General features: G+C 51.1%; 7 protein-coding genes across 7 annotated transcripts; 5 read left to right on the top strand and 2 right to left on the bottom strand.

The window, feature by feature from the left end:
- Positions 1-1788: 1788 nt before the first annotated feature.
- COCVIDRAFT_85668 (hypothetical protein) lies at positions 1789-2501 on the bottom strand (the record flags this gene model as incomplete). The annotated part of the gene is made up of 3 exons (XM_014706335.1): positions 1789-1895; positions 1953-2224; positions 2317-2501. 3 exons carry the CDS (start codon positions 2499-2501, stop codon positions 1789-1791), a joined length of 564 nt encoding a protein of 187 aa, XP_014561821.1.
- A 937-nt stretch (positions 2502-3438) lies between these two features.
- Positions 3439-3693, top strand: COCVIDRAFT_85748 (hypothetical protein; the record flags this gene model as incomplete). Its single annotated transcript, XM_014706334.1, has 1 exon — positions 3439-3693. The coding sequence occupies one exon, from the start codon at positions 3439-3441 to the stop codon at positions 3691-3693; it is 255 nt and encodes an 84-aa protein (XP_014561820.1).
- Positions 3694-4014: 321 nt separating this feature from the next.
- Positions 4015-4407, bottom strand: COCVIDRAFT_85810 (hypothetical protein; the record flags this gene model as incomplete). Its single annotated transcript, XM_014706333.1, has 3 exons — positions 4015-4164; positions 4221-4321; positions 4371-4407. 3 exons carry the CDS (start codon positions 4405-4407, stop codon positions 4015-4017), a joined length of 288 nt encoding a protein of 95 aa, XP_014561819.1.
- A 535-nt stretch (positions 4408-4942) lies between these two features.
- COCVIDRAFT_11847 (hypothetical protein) lies at positions 4943-7533 on the top strand (the record flags this gene model as incomplete). The annotated part of the gene is made up of 6 exons (XM_014706172.1): positions 4943-5148; positions 5197-5246; positions 5310-5641; positions 5689-5810; positions 5858-7111; positions 7164-7533. 6 exons carry the CDS (start codon positions 4943-4945, stop codon positions 7531-7533), a joined length of 2334 nt encoding a protein of 777 aa, XP_014561658.1.
- Positions 7534-8523: 990 nt separating this feature from the next.
- COCVIDRAFT_85697 (hypothetical protein) lies at positions 8524-9443 on the top strand (the record flags this gene model as incomplete). Its single annotated transcript, XM_014706332.1, has 2 exons — positions 8524-8597; positions 8663-9443. 2 exons carry the CDS (start codon positions 8524-8526, stop codon positions 9441-9443), a joined length of 855 nt encoding a protein of 284 aa, XP_014561818.1.
- Positions 9444-9978: 535 nt separating this feature from the next.
- Positions 9979-11743, top strand: COCVIDRAFT_85876 (hypothetical protein; the record flags this gene model as incomplete). Its single annotated transcript, XM_014706331.1, has 4 exons — positions 9979-10335; positions 10389-10861; positions 10912-11029; positions 11084-11743. The coding sequence occupies 4 exons, from the start codon at positions 9979-9981 to the stop codon at positions 11741-11743; spliced, it is 1608 nt and encodes a 535-aa protein (XP_014561817.1).
- A 4089-nt stretch (positions 11744-15832) lies between these two features.
- COCVIDRAFT_85736 (hypothetical protein) lies at positions 15833-20703 on the top strand (the record flags this gene model as incomplete). The annotated part of the gene is made up of 3 exons (XM_014706330.1): positions 15833-18545; positions 18604-20342; positions 20395-20703. The coding sequence occupies 3 exons, from the start codon at positions 15833-15835 to the stop codon at positions 20701-20703; spliced, it is 4761 nt and encodes a 1586-aa protein (XP_014561816.1).
- Positions 20704-21602: the final 899 nt, after the last annotated feature.

The raw sequence follows: 21602 nt of genomic DNA, 5'->3' as shown, positions 1-21602 counted from the left end.
GGGGGGGGGTTGTGTGTGTGTGTGCATGTAATGAGTGTTAATTCAAGGCTGTTTGCTCCTCCTCACTCAGTCTAGTCTCATTTCCATGTCGAAAAAAAAGGGCGGGCAGCGGGTAACGGCAGTTTTAGGTCATATTGCATGGGGGGGCATGATAAAAAAAAGGTAAAAAGCGGAAACAGAGATCCAATGCCCCCTTTGGTTGGAGAGGGGAATTACTATAAGCAAGTAGTATAGTTACGGGATCAAGGATGGAGGAAGAACCATGGTGACATGGCTGTAATATTTACGTTCGTATCGTAATTTAAATTGCCCGGCGGCTGCGTGTGTTGTGGGTTTTCCCGGATGTGGGTTGGGTTGGGTCTTGTTACGGGTTAGGTACAGCGGGGAAGGAGGGAAGGATAGGGCGGATCGACGATCTAGTGCGTGGCGCGGCATGTTTGACGCTTGACCTGTTTTGCACGCCTTTTTTCGTGTGCTTGCGTGGGTTTTTGTGGTTTGGTTTGGTTGGGGGTCGGCTGAGCTGGGCGTGCGGTCTAGTTCGTAATGGTACCATTAACTATAATTGGTGTTGGCGGAAACGACAAAAACGGGCGTGGCCGTGGAGGGTGCGGATCTTCCATTATCTCATCAAGGCGTCATGGTGTCGTTGTTTTGTCTCAAATGTCACAAGTTCGGTCGCGTCGGCTGGGTGATGGACGGACCTCTTTCGTTGCGAGAACAGAAGAAGGGGGGCAGCGGACTGGCTTGAGCTTTGTCTTGTTTTTCTTTGTTAAATCAGGCTGTTTTGGGATGGTGGTGACGGGGATAGGGAAAAAAAGGTAGGTATAGTTGTGTTGAGTTATGGGGATAGATAGTCTTTTTTGCCCTTTTTGGGGGGCTGATTTCGGGAGTACTCGTATTACCGCGAGCGCTTGGCTTGTTCAAGGGCTGAGGTATCACCCTTTCGCAACCTCCTTACATTACTACTTCGCTGTAGTGGTAACATGTGTAACTTATTTTACGCATAACAAAGAGGACAGAGACAAAGAAAAGTCCCTGCATCCTGCATCTTATCCTCCTTGCGCTGTATCTACACCCAAGTACAGCTGGCTCAGATAACGGGGAGAGGGAAAGGGGCAGGTGGCATGCTGATCCTTCACCCCCGTTCCCAATAATTAGCATTGTATACCCCATGTTACTTTTTTCAGCCTTGACTACAGCTGTCATGCTCTCACTTGCGCCCGATTGCTGCCCTTTAAACTTGGCGACCTGATCTGATGGTTGTTGCTAAGGGGGCTTGAGTGTTAGTGGCTTGAGTCACAGGTCCCTATGTAGGTACGAGAACAAGGGAGGGGGGCTTTTTTCCATATGACCATCTAAGCAAGGTTGAGAACGGGAGAAATGTGAACTAGAAGGTGTACGCATGCAGGTGTGCTGCTGATTAGATGCAAGTACCAATTTGGTTGGGTTGGCACTTGTATTCGTATTTCGCTCCACGCTATGCTTCAAGACATCCATTCTCATTCTTCATTCCTATTGCTAACATTTAGGTGTACTGTTACTCCTACACAAATGCGCTCGTTTCGCTGCTGTGCGCCAATCCAATGGTATCTCGTTCATCGTTTATACACTTCAGCATTCCCTGTTGCTGTCGCCCAGATTACATGGTACATGCTTACCATCAATTCATTCATAGACACGTGGCGCATGAATTGTAGATAAAAAGGAAGAAGAAAAAAAGCATAACATGCAAAGAGGTTTGGAAATATTTCTAATAACAAAGAAAACAGCCAATACCATAACATCCTGCTACCTGACGTAGGTGTTGGAGTTGACTTGGCTGGCCATGACCATCATCCAGATGAGAAACACCGTTCCGATGATCCAGAATGCAAATTGGGCCTGCCAGCATTGGCCTATTTCCAGCTTGGTTAGTCTCTCCCATCTTTCGAAAAGAACGTATGGTTACTTACAGATATTCCTCTGCTGCAAAAACGCTAGCGTTTCCATGGTGGGTCCCCTTGCATCGTTGTTGAACACATAGGTATTGCATTGATTGTTGATGTTGGGTCCAGCGAAGAGTTGTATCGCAGTTCCAATGACGCCGGCGAGGAAGAGGACGAGCAGGATGAAGGAAAACAACATCATGACGCCAGGAAGGAGCTTCCGTTGCGCAATGTAGATGATTTCGATAATGATGAAAATGATAGCGAGAGTGCCTACCGTGACACCATACGGCATGATCCTATATGGAACTCGGGTTAGCAGTCGTCTCTAGGGAGAATTAAGGGTTGTTTGCATTTGCTGCTTGAGAATAGGTAGTAGACTTTCACATACCATGGCGTTCCCAAACCCATTCGATTCTGTATGTCCATGAATTGCGCATTCACGCCCAATATTAGCCCTGCTGTTGCTAGCATAACTATCGTCCAGATGTTCAGTTGTAAGTCTGGCCAGTAGTACTTTTCCCGTACTACTATCGCCGAGCCGACGACTGTGCCTGAGTGTCCTGCGCGCGCCATTTTTTCGATCTTTTGAGCCTTGAGGCTTTGTCACACGTGGTTTGCGATGGATTTGCGTTCAGTTGGGGTCGCACAAGGCGAGGGGGTTGTTGCGCTCGTGTAGCTGCAATGGTATTCCTAGGTGTGGAGCTGCGTTGCCTTGTTTACCGTCGGTTATCCGGAAACTGACTTGGCAGCGTCGCAATCTCTCTTCCCCTGTCCAGCAATTGACCAGATGTGCCTCTTTTCTGTTGATATCCAGTCTCTCACGGCGTTGTCTCCGAGTCTTTGCGCGCTGTCGTACGGAGGCTGTGGGGAATTGGCACAAGCGAATGAGTGACGTGAGGGTGCGGCTCAGACACGGCGGTATTGTTGCGGGGTGGAATGCGGAGAGTTCGGTGATACCAGGAGACCCCTTTCAAGGAGCAAAACTGAGGAGGAAAAAGAAAGGCAGGGAAAGATGGGCCGTGTACACAGTAAGAGGAACACAAAAGTCGTCCGAGCCCCTACAGAACCTGTTGTTGTTGATGCTTCCGCGGACCGCCGCGATCCCATTGAGGAGGCTGGGCTGGGATGGCTGGCACGTCGCCAATGAGTTTATTGGCCGCGGCACGAAGCTCCATCGGAAAAAAAGCCCAACCTTTCGACTGTCTCGGGTCTTTCGCAGCATCCGACAGCTGTGACGTTGACATCACGGCACGCATATGCTTTGCTTATTCTAGCACATGTTGGGAATTACCGAAGTTCGTCTTGTCACCCGCGTCTTTGATTGTAGGTTAATTAGTGGCCGGTGAAAACCATCAGCATACAACAAATGACCACTTCCAAAATGAAATGATGCGCAATCCCACATGCTTCTTTGTAAAGTTGTTTTGGTGACATGTCAGAAGTTCGGCATCTGGTGCCTCTCAAGATTTCAGTGATGTGGCGCCATCTCTCTCAACCCCAACAGTCAACCATGATCACCACGTACAGTGCTTCTCAACTTCCCGTCTTTGCGATTGCTTGTAAAATCGAGAGTAATTTGGCTAGAAAAATAACAATCCGCGCATCCATCTCAAAGTGTCCGCAACAGGGCGCCATATTTTCGACATGGTACAGTAATTCCATCGCAACTCCAAAACGCCGACAAATGATCATGGTATCGGTGGGTAATCGTAGGCTCGAGCCGAAACGGCAGCGCAAAAGGCAGCGCTTCTCCAGCGTGAGGTGATCGTCGTCCCGGGCCGAAGCATTTAGTATCCTCCTCGTCCACGTCCACCAAAGCCACCACCGCCACGTCCACCGCCTCTTGAGAAACCACCGCTTCCGCCGCGACCTCCACCACGGGCACCAAAGCCTCCGCGTCCAGGGGGTCCACCCCGTCCACGCGGTGCTCCACGGCCGCGACCTCCAAAGCCGCGAGAACCACCTCGTGGTGCTCCACGACCTGCGCCAGCGGGCTTCTTGACCTTCGTAACGCCGCCAACAGGCTTGGGCTTAGGCAAGAACCTATTTTTGTTAGCGCACTAGATGGACAGCCAGGTGAGCCACGTTACCTGTCAAGAGGGAGCAGCTTGTCGCCTCCAATGTAGAACTTGTCGCCAGCCTTGAATGACTTTGCTTGTATGCCCTCTTGCGGCTTGATGGTGAAGTAGACCTGGTTCAGCGGGCCCATGATCTCGTCAACTTTTCCAATGGGCGTCTGCAGATGGGTCAATCCTTTTTTCTCCTTGGCTTCCAGATTCGAAACATATGTACCTTGTTCTCCAGGTAGATTGGCGCATTGAAGTAGGGAATCTTGGTGTTTATCGATTCGCAGAACATCTCGTTTTCGCAGTCGTGAACAAATTTTCCCATTTCTTACAAAGAGTTAGCTCGAGCCTTTTCGCATCAAGGTGCTCTTCTTACCAACAACAGTGTCTGGGGGTCCGAAAGAAGCTCCCATTCCACCGCGTCCTGTGGCGCATTAGCTAGGAAATTCTGCACAGCTCTGAGCGTGCCACATACCACCACGCGCAGAGAATCCACCACGTCCGCCGAAGCCGCCGCCGCGACCGCCACGAGGAGTTCCGCGAAATGCCATTGTTTCTGTTGTGTTGAGAGTGGTCGGTGCGCGAAAGGTGAGCTTGTTCGAGAGCTTCGCGAAAAGTTCGAACTGAAAATGAAGTTGGAAAGTCAGGGCCAATCGGTCTCACGTTTCGCCGATGGATCCTGCCGCCGCATAACCCCACCAAATGCACCTGCCAAGGCCAAGTGGGCTGTCGTGGGCGTGGACCTTTCTGAAATTGTGTATGAGTCGGACGTTGCTTTGCATCCGGACTTGACCCTCCAGACTGGTTCGGAGACACTCTACTTGAGACAAGGTTCATCGCATTTGCATCCCATTCTGAGTCACCTCATCTTGTGCAGTGCTTGACTCACCACTGCTGTATACATACAAAAACCGCCCCGCGTGCTTGAGACTCGGCAGTAACAACAACATGGCGGACGCAATCAAAGATGCCGTCAACTCGGCCGTCGAGGGAGTGAAAGACCTGGCCGTATCTGCCGAACAGAAGGCCGAGCAAAAAGGAAACAAGGCCCCGAAACCGAAGAAGGAGAAAAAGGCCAAGGGTGATGCTGGCGATGGTCGTCCATTGATGCTTGACCCTGCACCAGCCTACATAGACCATCGTATTAAGATTTTGTAAGTGGTACTTGGAGTTTTGCGAAATCCATGCTAATCACGTCCCAGTGAGAAACTCAAGGCAAAGTACGACGAAGAAATCGCCCAGAAGCCCCGCGGTACGCTCGTCACTTCGACACGAGACCATTTTGCATAGTGCTGACTCATTGCTTTTGCAACAGAGAAAATCACCATTACGCTTGAAGACGGCAAGATTGTTGAAGGCGAATCATGGTCTACCAGTCCTGCCGACATTGCGCGAAACATCTCCAAGAGTCTGTTTGAGCGCACCGTTGTCGCGCGTTTGGACAAGGGAACACCGGAAGAGACACTTTGGGATCTTGAACGACCACTGGAGAAGAGCTGCAAGCTTGAGCTCTTGCCTTTTGACGACCCTGAAGGCAAGAAAGTCTTCTGGCACTCGAGCGCGCATATCCTAGGAGAAGCCTCGGAACGCAGATTTGGATGCGACCTGTGCATTGGTCCTCCTATTGAAGATGGATTCTACTATGAGGTCTGTTTTATTACAAAATTTCAAGGACACTGCTGATTATGTTACAGATGGCCCTCCCCGATAACGCTGCCGTTGATCCCGCCGACCACAAACCGCTAGAGACCATTGTCAACAGCATTGTCAAGGAGAAGCAGGTCTTCGAGCGTCTGACCCTGTCCAAGGACGATCTGTAAGACTTTTCATTCTTTTGCGGCGAATCTGTCTAACTTGTCTTAGGCTTGAGATGTTCAAGTCCAACAAGTACAAGCAGCACATCATCAAGGATAAGATTCCCGACGGTAGCTTCACCACTGTGTACCGAAACGGACCGCTAATTGATCTCTGCCGAGGACCCCACGTACCGCACACTGGACGGATAAAGCAGTTCAAGGTCATGAAGAATTCCGCATCATACTTCTTGGGTGATGCCAAGAACGACAGTCTGCAACGTATCTATGGTGTTTCCTTCCCCGACAAGGATGCGATGCAGCAACATCTCAAGTTCCTTGAAGAGGCTGCCAAGCGCGATCACCGCAAGATTGGAAAGGAACAAGAATTGTTCTTTTTCCACGAGTACAGCCCTGGTTCGTGCTTCTTCCTCCCACATGGTCAGATCATCTACAACACACTACAAGCCTTTCTGCGCGAAGAATACTGGAACCGTGGGTATCAGGAAGTCGGATCACCGAACATGTTCAATTCTGCACTATGGAAAATTTCGGGTCACTGGCAACATTACGCAGACGACATGTTCACTTTCGATGTCGAAAAGGAGAAGTGGGCTCTGAAGCCCATGAACTGCCCTGGACACTGCTTGATTTTCGGGCACCGTGAGCGTAGTTACAGAGAATTGCCTATTCGCATGGCTGACTTTGGTATCTTACATCGGAATGAAGCCAGCGGTGCGCTTACTGGCCTTACCCGTGTACGCAGATTCCAGCAAGATGACACTCATGTTTTCTGTACCCAAGATCAGATCACGGAGGAGATCTCTGCGCTGTTCGACTTCCTAAGAGCTGTATATGGAAAGTTTGGTTTCACATTCAAGCTGAAGTTGAGTACACGTCCTGAGGGCTTCCTTGGTGACATCGAGACCTGGAACAAGGCCGAGGCGAAGCTGACCGAAGCTTTGGATCAATTTACCGCTGAGGGTGGTGGCGCTTGGGAGCTTAACCCTGGTGATGGTGCTTTCTACGGTCCCAAGATCGATATTACCATTTCGGACGCTTTGAAGCGAGAGTTCCAGTGTGCTACTATTCAGCTCGATTTCCAGTTGCCTATCCAATTCGGACTTGAGTACATGACTTCTGAGGTCGTTCCTACAAAGGCGAAGGAGCAGCCGAAAGAAGTCGAACAGGCCGACCAGAAGAAGGAGAAGCCAGAAGCTACTGATGCTACTGTGGCCAAAAACCCCAAGGAACCACAACCAGGTTATGCAAGGCCCGTCATGATTCACCGTGCTATCTACGGTTCCTTTGAGCGTTTTATTGCGTAAGTCTTGACGCTCATTCGTGATCAGAACATTCCCACTAAACAGCTCCAGTATCCTCACAGAGCACTTCGCGGGTAGGTGGCCTTTCTGGCTATCACCTCGCCAAGTCATGGTCATTCCGGTGATGCCGAGCGCAAACGACTATGTCAAGGAAGTTCAGGCTGTGCTCCGCAAGAACCGTTTCCACGCCGACATCGACATTAGCGGTAACACTATGCAAAAGAAGATCCGCACAGCACAGTTGGCACTATACAACTTCATCATGGTTGTCGGTGCAGAAGAGCAACAGGCGAGGGCTGTCAACTGGAGAAACCGCGATGACCAAGAGACTCAACAGCGTGGCGTCATCGTGCCGCTTGATGAGGCTGTCGAGAAGCTGGTCAAACTGAGAGATGAGCGCAGGCTTGAGAACAAGGTTTAAATTAAGCTGGTGGAGAATGAACCATGACTGATGCATATGAGGCGTAAAGAGGCATGAAGATATGAACTGAGGAAGTATAGTGAGGCGGCGTGGCTGACATATGTCTGTTTAAATATCTGAGAGAACTGGAGAGTGCGGAATGGTTCTCTCCAATACCCCAAAAAGAACCCCAGAATGAATTTTGCTCAAGTATCAGCCGTTTGATTTGGTGTATGGTGATGGAAGAGTGAAAACGGTGCTCGTATGGCGAAATGTGATAGGAAACACCCCCGCTTTACTGGAAGAAACCAAGCGATCGATACCCTTGCGTGAGGGGTTTACTTTATTTGGTACCTATCAATTTATAGTATTCCACGGTCTCTGCACAGCTCGAGTGTTGCTCATGAATAAGCTACCTTAGTTTTCCCGACCGATTTGGATGGCTACGGTAGAGGTGCGCTTGGATTGCCAGGTTCGATGGTTGCATAATTGAAACTGTCACGATTGGCATGCTTGTCAAAAGCTTAGCATCTACTTATGCAGATAGAGTTCGAGATTATAATGTGCAGCGTAGATGCAGAGGATGTACCGTGTACTTACGTATGAGAAGAAAGTTCCAAGACATTGGTAGCCAATCAAGAGGCGGGGAGACGCTAGGGTAGGACCCTGCGTCCAAGTGCGCAGCCAACGGTCAGAACAAGCCCTTGTGGACTCGAGAATGAGGCGGGGAGATTGTACTGCCCCAAGCTTACAGTTGAATAGGGGTGGAGTTATGTACTTAGGTTACATGGTATGACGCCAGGTTTTCGCCTCACGAGCGTGCCTACTGTCGTCCATGCTTGCTTGCTCTGCTTCAATCGACGCTTCTTGGGTACACGCTACGTCATTCGTCACCCGTCACGGGCCCGGCCGTCCCTGTAATTAACTACTTGCCCAGAAGCTGTGCTTGCTCTCCTAACCTCCATACCATCCTCAAAAAATACCCACGTCAATTCACATTTCCCAATCACAATGACAGCTAATGCGCCCACGCTGATCAATCTGCCGCCGCCGCCATCTGGAGACGAGACTCCAGGCGATGCTCCGTAAGACATCATATGTCCCCGGCGGGGCTGAGTATTGACAAAGTCGACTAATACCATGCACACAGGGGCACACCCAATTCCGTTACAACTACCATGTCTGAGTTGTCTACTGTTGCCATCAAGGACGGACATCGAGGCCACTTTCCCCACCATCGCAATCCAGCTGAAGCTGAGCGCGCGGATCGCATCTCACGTCTGGCTGGCCTTGAGCGGGTTGCAGTCTCTGGCCGCTCTTCCCAAGGACTCAACCCAGGTGTCGCAGCCAACCACCCTCTAGCTTACTTTGACGCAAACAACCAACCCCAGCTGTTCCGCGAGCGCAGTACCGTTGGCAGTGCTAGTGCCACTGGATCTGTCGGTGGTCGCACAACCTGGGCCAGCGGCAGCGATGTGTATGAGCCAGACCGGATGAGCGAGGATCAGGACATGGACACTTCAAGCATGGGTGGCTTCAGCGACGAGGCGGCTTCTCTGGTCGGTTTTGGTGAGGGCGCGAGGACGCCAGCTCGCCACAACAGTCAGCTCGGCAGTCCGGCTGTGGGCAAAGCGAGCGCATTGCCTGGCTATCTAAGGGACCAGACCCCGGCGAGCCCTATGTCGAGCGTCGGCGTCCCTCCCAGCGCGGGATCGACGCAGACCATGTCGAGCACTGAGCAGCAGAAGAAAGAAGCACGCATGATGAATGGCATGACGTACGACGACAAGATCGTCGACACTACTAGCGATGGGCCTACTACCAGTGGCCGGGATGGCGACTCGACCTCAGGAGACGCCATCCGCAAGCGCATGCAACAACGCCAGGCTGACCAGGACGCGCTGACGCCTGAGCAGCAGAAGGATGCCTAGGCGGAGGGTCTCTGTTTTCGTTGGGTTATGATTTCAGGCGGGAGTTTGGAATGCTGTCATGGCTACGGCAGGCGGTCTTGATGATTTTTCACATTTTCAGTATGAATACAACGCAGCATGCTTATTGAAAATAGCTTGTGCTTGTTTGAAACAAGGAAGCATATAGCGAGTCCGATTGAATTGACTGTATGAAAAAAAAACCCTTTTGACGCCTGTTGGCGATCAACACTTTTGCAAAGTGCTGTGGCAACCCCGCATTCCGCCTGCAGCTGGTGATAGGAGATAGCAGCTGCGGGCATTGCAACTGCGGGCAAGCGTCCCCCGCCCACTTTGATTCCGCTTCACATGCGGCGACTCTGTTGTAGAACAACCGATAACTTGTCGTCTCACACTAGTATCGCCGTGTCCTGAGCACATGCATACTTGACGGCATATAACTCTCTGCTCCACACCGACATAACTCTTAACTCCTGCTGCGGAGCCCCGCATCCCGAAGTACGCAATACGCCATACGCGACACGCAGGCGTCGCAACCATGACAGAACGCAACCACAGCGCCGACACCAAGAATGCCTCCCTCAGCAGTTCCACCTCATCCATAGGCCGCAACGCTCCGCCTGCTCTCAAGATGGGCTCTGCTCCAAGTCCACACTCGTCGCACCGCTCAAGCTTTGCTGAGCATATGCGAGGAGCCCCCACATCACCGCGCGCATCACGCCAGCCCTCCCTCACGCAACAAGCCCTGCAAGAGCTTCTCAACAACCCTCCAACAAAGGGCGGCGATTCCAAGTTTCAAGGACGTGACTGGAAGACTGTCCGTCTTCGCGAGATTGTCGACCCTGAGCTGGTCAGGTTTGTCGAGTACGACACCAGTGTCGAGGATGCTACGAGTGTGAGGAACATGGCTGCATCCTCTTGTTGCACGCTCGATACTGATATGCATAGATACTCGTCAAGAACGGTGCTCCCAACGTCATCCTCCTTCGCGAAGATACCAATTCGCGACATGCGGTCGGGACCTTTGATTACAGCGATCTGAATGCCTACCTTCTCCTTGTAGTCGGCCTTGCACAACCTGAAGAGAGAGACATTGCATCATTCGACGAGCTTGCAAGGAAGGGTCGAGAGGGCAAGCCCATTCCCCTCAAGGACGTCAAAGAGGTTGGCGGCAACAAGGAGCCGTTGATCACCCTTGATGAGAATACAGACCTGTGCAAGGCGATTGAAGTGTTTGGCAGTGGTATACACAGAATACTCGTTGTTGAAGAAGGCTCACAAAATGTCGTTGGAATTCTCACACAGTTGAGACTAGTGAAGTTCTTCTGGGAGAATCGATCGAGCTTTCCAGCCGTCAACCAGCTCTACCCGCAGCTGATCAAGGACTTGGATCTTGGGTCAAAGACGGTCATGGCCATCAAGTGAGAATCCGTGGCATTTATCAATGTCTCTGAGCTGACCAGACAAACAGTGGAGATAAACCTTTGGCGGCAGCTCTCGAGCTTATGAACAACGAAGGCGTCTCGTCTCTCCCAGTCCTCGATGCACAGAACAATGTTATTGGCAATATATCACAAGTCGATGTTCGGGTAAGCTTTGAGGATTCTGGCCTTTTGCATCTGTGACTAACAGTATATCGATAGCTCCTGACTAAGTCCACATCACTTCCGTTACTTCGCTCATCCTGCATCCACTTTATATCCGTCATCCTATCTGAACGGGGTGTGAATGACGGCAAAGACTCGTTTCCTGTGTTCCATGTAAACCCATACAGCACGCTTGCACATACGGTGGCTAAGCTGGTAGCTACCCGCTCACACCGCATGTGGATCGTTGATGCACCATCACCTGCCTCATCAGGGCCTTCCACGCCCGCAATAACACCCGCAATTGTTGTCCCACCTTCACCAATCACGCCGCTGCCTGGTTTGGCCGGTCCAACTCCAGTGACCTCTACGGCACCCACGCACCTTGCTGCTACAGGAGCCGTTGCCCCGTCCATTTCGGCATCAGCAATTTCAGCTATGCCTGGAGCTAGCCTCTCAGGCAGACTCAGTGGAGTCATCAGCCTTACGGACATCCTCAATCTCTTTGCACGAGCCAGCGGACTAAACCCCCATGATCCAGATGAAGCTAGACGGGCCAGACGCAGGTCAAGTTCCAGTAGCATGAGGAGAAGCATGGATAGCTCGCGCAGTGAGAGTATCTCGGCCATCGCAGGCAGGCGCAGCAGTGTAAGTGAAAGGGAAAAGAATGGTCCAGCGCCTCAAGGTTTGGGCATTTCCAGGGGTCGCGGCCCGTGAGAGGGAACCTTTGGGCCAGGGGACCTCGATCCTTTGAAAGAACATGATTTCCTTTGCACTTAGAACCACGCGTGACGAACGTTTTCCCCATGTTGTCTATCAGCAAGTTTACATCCATCATTGGCGGGAATCGTGGCTCATGACCATTAGCACGCTCCTTTTCCTTTTGGTTTTTAATGTGCATTATTTATTTTACTTTGTCAAGCCAGTATTCATATGAGCGAAAGACCTTTTTTTCCCTATGCATATAGTTTCTTGCGAGTGAACCATAGAAGACAGGAGAAAGAAGAAAAAGATTGTCGTTTTATTTTTTTGCTTTTTTGTTTCATAACAAAATGTCAATATGGAAGCACTCGTCACGTGTGCATCTCTTTATGTAAACAACCAAGCCTTGCAACACTTTTGTATCTGTGCCTTGTTTTCCCCAAGAGGAAACGAACTGAGGGATTTTTTTACAAAAGGAAAGTGATATCATCACCTATATAAAGTTTTCGCCAATCGGCCCCCGTCCGGGATGTTGGAACGATGAAGGGTCGGCGGCCACTTTTTAACTCTCAGACAGGGAAGGACGGTTGTAAAATTAGCGGAATGGAAAAGATTATGACGATCAGGAAAGGCTTGCTCTAGTGAACATGTTGCCGATCCTCTCTCTCTCCCCCACACATACGCAACCCCCCAAGCTTTCTTGCGCAATAAAGTTGCAAATGTGGGAATTTAAATTATTACTTTTTTTGTCCGACCCGAGAATGAAAACTAAAGGGTTTGTGGCTGAATAAAAAAAAGTGTCAAGAATAACATCACGTGGGGGGGATTCGAGAGACAGTTACTGTAATGCAAAAAAGGTGGTGATGGATATGAGTGCGGCTGTCATGTTTTGTGCTTGTGTGTGTGTGTGTGTGTGTGTGTGTGTGTGTGTGTGTGTTGGAAGGGATGTTCCCTGCAGCGTATACCGGAGCATGTGTAAAAAAGAACGTGGGTCCTTTTACAGGTTCGGATGTATTGTGCCGGGCTTGTAAAGTAATCACCTTGTCAATATCTGCCTTGCAAGGGTGGTTTTGGCCAGTAGTATCCTTCTTGTTTTGTGTGATGAACTAGTCACACTGTGTTTATGGATGACGGAGCACTTTATTTGTTAAGATATCCGCAGGGACGAAATTTGTGCTGAGCTAATTATTTCGCAATTCATAAAAATGCAAGTAATCGGATGCAAGGTAAAGTTTGTATGCAAGCCTCTTTTTCGCTCGTGCAGGCGCCCCCCCAGAAAACAAACATGGTTGGCGTGGTTTAAAAGTACGGATTTGCGAGGAAAGAAGAAAATACACACGGCTGTAACGAAGCGCAGGGGGCGCCTAAAGAGGAATTGGTGGAGAAAGAACAAAAGATATGCAGGAGAACGGAACGAGGGGGCGGGTTGCAAGGCCCCTCAGGCGCGAGCCATCGTCTCAGACCATGCACGCCTGGTTGCAGGTCGTGTGCCTGACGGGATATTAGGTGTGTCTGCCCTTCCTCACTCCCTCTCTCTCCCCTCTCTCGTGATCCTTCCCGACCGGGACGGTTTGTTCGGTATACCTGTCGTAAGTAATATTGCGTGTTCGCTGGGATGCGTGACTCAGGAAGACTGCCCGCCTCAATGGATGGTGCTCATCCCCGTACATCGGCCAATAAGTCCATCAGCCGGCGCTATCGGCTTGTGACCGCGCCCGCCGAGATGACTGCTTGGGAGGATTTCTGGGAGCACTGGCATTTTTTTCTTGCTTCCTGGTAACTGGGTCTTTTGTTCTGCTCATGTTCATATCGTATTTTGTTGCCAAGGCGGTGGTAATGTGACTGAGATACACATGGTATTTGCCCATGAACACTGGAGACTTGTCTTGGCAGGAACAAGGTAGTAGTAAGGTGTTCGCATGCATATGTTCTAGATGTCGTCTTTTTTTTTGCTTGCGTTCACCGCTATATGTTTGTTTATATGCTAATATTACTGCTTTTAATACCAAGTAGTCAGCAATTCCAGTCGCACCGACGCTGACCCGACGGAAACTTTTCCAACTTGTCGAAGTAGCAAGCTTACATATATTTGTCTTCCATAGTTGAAACCTACCGGGGTGTATTTATGGTTTCGTAGTTGTGGATTAGTCTGACATGCATTGCACTACGGTTGAGTATGATGAAGCCAAATGGAGTCTTGTATATGCTGATGTGTGAGGATTCAAGAGACTGCAAAAGGCTAAGTACACTCGCTTTCTTGTATCTATGTACAGTCGATCACACAATGTACTGCCTTCTTTGACTAATATGCGTCTACATTTTATAACCCCGCCTCTATGACTTGGGTCGATTTTCTAAATATTTGGATAGTTTATATCCATACAGGTACTAGCGTCACCTAGTCCGTATTGACGGCCACGGTCTGGAAGCGTAATGATTTCACATGTGACTTTACTGGCCTACTGGGACAATGGACTACCGTGGGTGACATTCCGATAGTACGGAGTATTGAGACGTTTGTGCTGACTGGACAAAGTGACACAGGGAAACCATGCATTGCGTTTGATGATGATGAGACTAGCTGCCAGCCAGTACGTGGTCGATGATCAGAGTACATATAATGTAGCCAAGTATTGGTTTTTCCCCTACGAGGTGTTCTCTGGATAGGTACACCCTACCATCTGATAACATAGTTTTGTTCTACAACCATGTTTTGTTTGTACGGCCCGTGCGAGTTTCTATTGTTGGATTGTTTTGATGCTAGACCCAGAAGCTATACATTAGACATGCATGTTCAGCTTGTAAAATTGACGTGAAGCACACAAAAGCAACGCGAGAACCTATCTAGCTCGGATAGGTAAGTTTGCAGAACCAAACAGACAGGTCAATCCCAAATGTTGTTGTATTAGCCATGGAAAGATGGCTTCTAGAACAAGAGGGCCTTGAGCTTCGGAGCTCGGCGGTTTTCTGCCGAGCGCCTAGGTGAGCTACCAGTAGCTTCGTGCTACCATCCAATCACGACAATTGGACTGCCAGACGGTTCTTTTTTAAATGCATATTTAGTATTAATTATTGCCGAGCCAAGGGGCGGCCGGTCGGCTTCTAAGTAAGTACGCGCACGCGAGAAGAGAGCCTACAAACAAAAGAAACCTAAGCAGTATGGGCTGTCCCGAAAGGCAAAGTCTACCTATTACACCTGGTTGAGACCCCTGTTCAAACCCCCTGCAAGGTTCCGCCGTCTGTGCCAGGAGGTGGTACGCCCTCTTGACTGGCGAGCGAGCAATTTGGAGGCCGGGGATTGTATTTGCATGTCGTCCTTGTAGCGGGTCAGAGCGTGCTTGCTCCCAAGACTTTTTTGACTCGTGGCCGCGACCATGTCCATTGAATCTGTTCGACGGATGGTCAGGGATGCCACGACAAGGTTTGGATCGCCTGCACCTCCATCTCAAAAGCTCCTAGTCTGCGTCGCTCCTGCATTGGAACTTGCCCTGGGGCGAACGGCCCTTTCTTTTCCAACTGCGGTTCTGGTCGCGATACCACCACCACCCGCGGCTCTTTGTTCTACTACTTACTATCCCAGACAACTTATACCCTGTGGACCCCCCTTCCTCTCTCACGGCCTACTTTGGATTCGGCCCCCGACGCCGTTGTATGCGCGCTGGGCCCCCAGTACCTGTTAGTGCTTGCGCGTGGCTGTTTCTGGCTACATCGTGCAACACCACGAGAACATCGACCGTTTGGACCCCCTGAAGCACCCCCCGCAACCCTCAGCGTAAACTTAGTTTAGACCGACTGTTTGCTGCGCGTGTCATGCCATTGCAACACGCCTTGATTCGCCCCTAGCATTTTGTGCAGGCCTTTTGTACATACATTGCGTATACGACATCGACGACGATACCCGACGGCCGTATCCACGCTCTATTCCGCCACTGAGCTTTAACTTCTCTGGGCCGAGCCATCTGCTGCCACGCCAAGTGCTTCAAGGCTTCCCAAATCGTTCCCGTCTCTTGGGCGGAAAGCTACCAGGGCACCCCGGAGCATGCTCCATTGCTCCAGTGTGGAAGGTTGCACCACCCCGACATCTTCGCTTCGTCGCATCGAGCCATGGCCGACCACTTGCACCTTGACGGGCCACCTTCGACACCTCCAGGTCCCTCGAGGACAAACCGACCGAACAAATCAATGAGGGCGCTCAACACCAACCAGCCGAAGCAGGAGACTTTCTTTGACGATGCGACTCCAGTCGACCGCCTAAGCGACAACGCAAAGCACAACCCCGTGCGCGACTCTCATGACCTGTCATTCACAGAGGCCGGTGTTAGAGACTCGGTCGTGGATAATATGCTTCTGTCACTGGATCAATTCTCTTCAGGAGGCTTGTTCGGCGGCAGCTCAGGGCCTCGCTACCAAGGCTACGGAGAAGACGACTTCTTCCTGAGAGACACATCCTTTCGCCCTCCCGGCGCGCGCCACCGAGGCCACACGTACACATCGTCGCGCTCCTCCGACTACGACCCCGACGACCACTCGCGATACGCCGCGCACCACTCTCGCGCGCGCCGAAGCAACAGCAGCAACAACATTAGCATGCCCATTTCGAGAAAGGGGAGCACACGAGACATTCATTCGAGCAGACAACTCAACAACTCATACGGGCAGGCTGGACATCTGAGAGGGGGCAGCAAAAAGGGCAGCATGGGTAGCGGATCCTCGAGCATGGATTTTGGCCAGTCTGGTGTCTTGGGCAACCAGCGGCTTGGGTTTGGAAAGCGCTCTGCGAGTTTTGATCATAGCCATGCAAGTGATCGGGGGCGCATCTCACCCCTCAAAGTGGAGTCGGTCTTGGACAGAGGCAGGGTCGCCTATCAGAATTACCACGACGATTACGACGCAGCACCTGAGCCCACCATTCCAGCTGGCCCTCGAAGGGTCCAAGAAGCGCCTCAGTCCCCGCTAGCACTTCCCCCGCAACCCCCGTACGCAGCAACACAGGGCCCTAGGCCCGGACGCAGAGGTAGCGTCCACTCAAACACTAGTTACAAGACCTTGCGGAAAAACAAAAGTCAACCGGGGCCAAGCATGCGAGCACAGGCGGAGGAGTTCGTCAACGCGAGCAGATTACGAGAACTTCCCCCTGTACCGGCCTGGCACGATTCATCGGCACCATCATCGGGCGTAACTGCTAGAGTACCATTGTTTCCTCCGCAACCCCCAGCAGCCTCCAAACCTGGCTTCTTCCGCCGTGTCTTTGGCGGAGGCTCTGCAAAGCCCCAGTCGCAACAGCAAAACCCGCCACCTCTGTCAAACGCGTCGCAAACCGAGTCAACGCCGACACACAGCAGACCACAAGCCGCAGATGTCAATTCGATATACTCGGCAAACCGACCGCGCACAACACCAAACACCAGCAGCCAAGCTCCCGTCCAGACCAAGACGTCAGCAAAGGCACCCCAAACCGCGACGTCATCTTCGCATGCAGACACGCAACCGCTGTCACAGCCACCAACATTAGGCAAGAAGCCCTCGTCTTTCTTCAGGCGTCGCAAGAAGTCAATTTCTGAAAACACAAGGCCCCCGGTCATGAATCTTGAGCATTCGCCGCCGCCTAGACCAGTGCTACCTGCGCAACCCAGTCCAGGTATAAGCAGTCTGCGCAAGGTTATGAACCCTTACCTGAATGAGTCAGGACGCCCCGGAGACAGAATCCCGAGAGATGAACAGTCCGGTGATGACGTTGCAGACAGCGAGCGACCACAGGGCTTCTCTCCCACGTACAAGCCCCACAAGGACGCGGCTGTCCGCACGGTCAACGCTGACGCTCCTGGCAACGATCAGACGCCACCGGCATCTCGCCATGAACAATTCAAGGCTTCTCATTTGAATAGTGCAAATACACCCAAGCTGAAACTCAAAATGAAACACGGCAAATCAACCGCCCTGGCTCCACAAGAAGACAGCTTCCTTGCGGATAGTAGCAGCGGTAATGAGGATCAGAGTGGTCGTGCAACACCAACGGGAGAATGCAGCGGTGCAGATGATGTGCACAAAGCGAGCATGGGCCCCACCTGGTCATTGCCCAAACAGACAGAGGGAAGGAACAAGCCGGCTGATGATCAGCGGCCCGACCAACTATCACCCCATGAGAACCCAACTTCGAGAAACGGATCTGTTTCACAGTCAGCATCCGAAGTCGAGGACGACGGCTGGATCATTACCGAATCATCAGATACTGTCTACTCGTCAGGCAAGAGGAGTGCAGCTTCAAAGCGTGTATGGCTCGACACCACCATACCGGATACTCTCGGTGATACTACTGACGACCTGAAACTTCCACTCGAAGGCACACGCTCATCCCAGCTCTCACTTGAAAAGTCGCTGCCTTGCTCTCCTGATACCCGTACACCAACCACGCCCAATGAGATTTTCCACTCTGCAACCGAACTCCCCATAGTACAGGTAGAAAGCCGAAACTCTGAATCCGACACCATGTCCGCGGCTCTTCAAGACCGCTCGATGCACAGTGAACCTACTGACGCGGAGCGTGGACGTGCATTGCAAATCTACAGCGGAGACGAATCTTCTGGTCTCAAGGCACAGGCTGCTGCCATGTTGGGAGATGTCACCCTTTCAAGCACACGAACCCGAAAGGCCTTTATGGATCTATTCGATTGGACCGGATTCAATATCCTTGCTGCCATGCGTGATCTTTGCGGCAAGATTATCCTCAAAGCCGAAACTCAACAGGTTGATCGTATTCTCATGAGCCTTTCAGAGCGCTGGTGTGAGTGCAACAGCAACCATGGTTTCAAGGCAGTCGGTAAGTTATCTACACACCCTCCTATCCAAATGGGCACACATGATTAATCCCATTCCAGATGTGGTGCATACTATTTGTTATTCCATCTTGCTTCTGAACACGGATCTGCATCTGGCCGACATCGAATCGAGAATGACCCGCAGTCAATTTGTTCGCAACACGCTTCCCACTGTTGTCCGTGTATGCCAAGACGCCGTCAAGGCTGCTGGCGAAGAAACACTAAGACCGCAGTCCACCCATTTCCGTAGGCCTTCTTTGCCTTGGAACGAACGATCGGAACCAAACTCTCCCGGTCCTGAAGCCACCAACTTCACTGGGGATGCTGCTTTTGAAGAGCCCGCCGAGGCTAGGAAGACCCGTAGTCGACTTTCCATTCGACCCCCTGCTAAGAGCGGTAGCGAAGCACTGGTTTCTTATGACGGTACAGGGTCAGAGTCCAACACGCTAGTCAACACGCCCTACAATGGGCCCATGAAGGGTTGGGAGATGCAGATTGAGACAGTCCTCAAGGAGTTCTACGACTCCATTCGCAAACAACGCCTGCCGCTCCATGGATCTTCGGACCTCGTTGTTCATCATCAGCCTTCCAATAACAATCTTTCAGTTACTGGGATGCTACGTCGGACCCCAAGTGTGCTTAGCAAAGCACCTTCGGACAACACCAGTTACCGAGGCAGATCACAGAATGATTTGCGTAGTATGGGTAACCGCTGGGCTTCTAAGAACCGCTCAAAACAGAGACTGTACCCTTCGTCTACTGTCGCATCAAGCCGCACAAGTCTGGACGATCAATCTGTATGGAGCCCCGCTGGTTCCAGTACTTGGAGTCGGTACTCGTACGGCAAGACTGGCACATCAATGTCAGTAGATTCACTTGGCTCTCATTTCGCGCATGGCGATTACCAGCAAGCTATTGGCTTTGCCAATGCTCTGAGCCAGGCCATTATTCGTGAGGAAGGCATGACTATTGCCAGTGACGAAGAGTTCTCTCGTGTCGCACCTCTCTTGGAGGATGAGACTCTTGAGCTTGTTGGAGCGCCATGGGCGAAAGAAGGTATTCTTAAGCACAAACGACACCTCGAAACAGTGGGTCGGAAAGCCAAAGACCGTACTTGGAACGAGTGCTTTGCAGTGGTTGAGAAGGGCTGTATGCGTTTGTTTTCTTTCAGCATGAATTCTAAGGCAGCGAGACAGAAGAGCAAAACGAAACCATCAACTGGTGGTGTCGTAGGTGGTGGTAACTGGATGGACAATGCCGAGGCCCTGGACAGTTTCCAACTTCGACAGACGATTGCGAGCGCACTGCCACCTCCTGGATACTCGAAGACTAGGCCACATGTTTTCGCTCTTTCACTTCCCAATGGCGCCGTCCATTTATTCCAAGTCGGAACCCCTGACATTTGCCGGGAATTTGTATGTACCGTCAACTACTGGTCTGCCCGTCTCTCCAAGGAACCCTTGACTGGTGGTGTCAGCAGCATGGAGTATGGATGGGGCGAAAACGTCATCAACCCGGCCTTGATTCGACGGGACAGCACGCCGTCGGTACAAGGGCACATGCCTCGTCCGAGTGTCACAAGCTCCCTTCGTAGTTCGATGGACCATGCCACTGGCGCACCCAAACCCAGGCTTCCTGGTGACAAGGTTGTCCTCTCTGACTGGAGCCCACCGGCGTCGAGCATGATGGCCAGCACTCTTATGGAAGTGGATCAGCTCAGAGCCTTGACTGATTACGTGAAGAATATTGAGAACGAGCTGTCCCATCACAACGAATTGAGAGCGCCTTTGCTCATAGCGGTAAGTCTTGGTATCTTTTGTATTCGGAGCTGCCGTTGACTAACAAAACCAGTTCTCACCTCGCCATCCCAATGCGGCAAAAGCCATGGCCAACTGGGAGCGCAAGTCGCAGTACCTTCTCCGGGAAATTGTCAAGTTCCGAACGTACATTGACACTCTAGCCAATGCACAAGCTCAGAAACAGAAGATCTATGCCGAGCGCGAAGCTCGCGAAGCAGAAGCGGACGAGACGAACAAGGATGAGGAGTCGGGTGGCAAACTCAATGAGGATGATGGTGCGAACGAAGCCTCCAAGCCTTGTCCACTCGAAACCTCATCCAGTTCTACCCTGACTACCCCTTCTACCCTTTCACATGCATGATAGCCATTACCACGTGGTTTTGTGCATACTGATGATTAATTCTTGTTATGAACAGTTACCCCTTTAAGGTGCACAGTACGGCGTTTGCGACTTCTCCATTCGTCGCGACCGAGCTTGAGACAACAGCGCCCGCATTCAGTGGCTTGAAGCCCCTCAACACTTTAATGTAATATGTACGATTTTGTACGTTTCGATGTGTTTTTCTTGTTTTCTTCTTTTTTTTTCTCCTTCTTGATTCCCTTCTCTTTCTTCCTTTTCTCTTTCCTGCTTTCTTTTTTTCTCAAACGATTGCGTACAATGATCGTTAGAGCTGTTAGAATTGAGACGCCGACCCCATGTATCTTTTTTTGATTCCTGTCTTTTTTTTAGCATTGCGTCGGACTCGGGAAAGTTGATGGTGCATATATGGTATCTATTTTTTGTACTGTTTGCTTTGAGCGTTTATTCATATGGATGAGGATTGGCCAATAGGGACGAGAGAAGCTTTGTTCGAATACTATATACCCCATGTTGCGAGACCCATACTACTACAGCCACTGCCCCCGCGCGCTTGACAGCTGGATGTGATACCCCAAGATGTTTCTGACATGTCTATGATCTAAAAATGATGGATGACTGCATTAGCAGGCTGTAGGTTAGACCGACGCCGTCGGTCAAGTGCATCGAGTAGGGCACATTGCAACGCTCGGCTATACTAGCTTAAGACTAATCATTCAGCTACGATGGTTCAAACAGAGGCAGCATGCACCCACGGGGACGAACTCGTACAGGGCAAGAAAAAACGTCCCAATCAGATGCAAACGCGTCCGAGCCCTCGGCCCTCGCCGTTGATGTGGAACAGGCAGCGCAAGCCACCAGACGGGCTGGACCCTTTTAGCGCCGTCCTAGAAGAGGTTTTT

The sequence above is a fragment of the Bipolaris victoriae genome (assembly GCF_000527765.1).
Source record: "Bipolaris victoriae FI3 unplaced genomic scaffold scaffold_4, whole genome shotgun sequence".
NCBI lineage: Eukaryota > Fungi > Ascomycota > Dothideomycetes > Pleosporales > Pleosporaceae > Bipolaris > Bipolaris victoriae.
The sequence above is the reverse complement of the archived record's forward strand: the minus strand, read 5'-3'. Positions and strand labels throughout refer to the sequence as shown.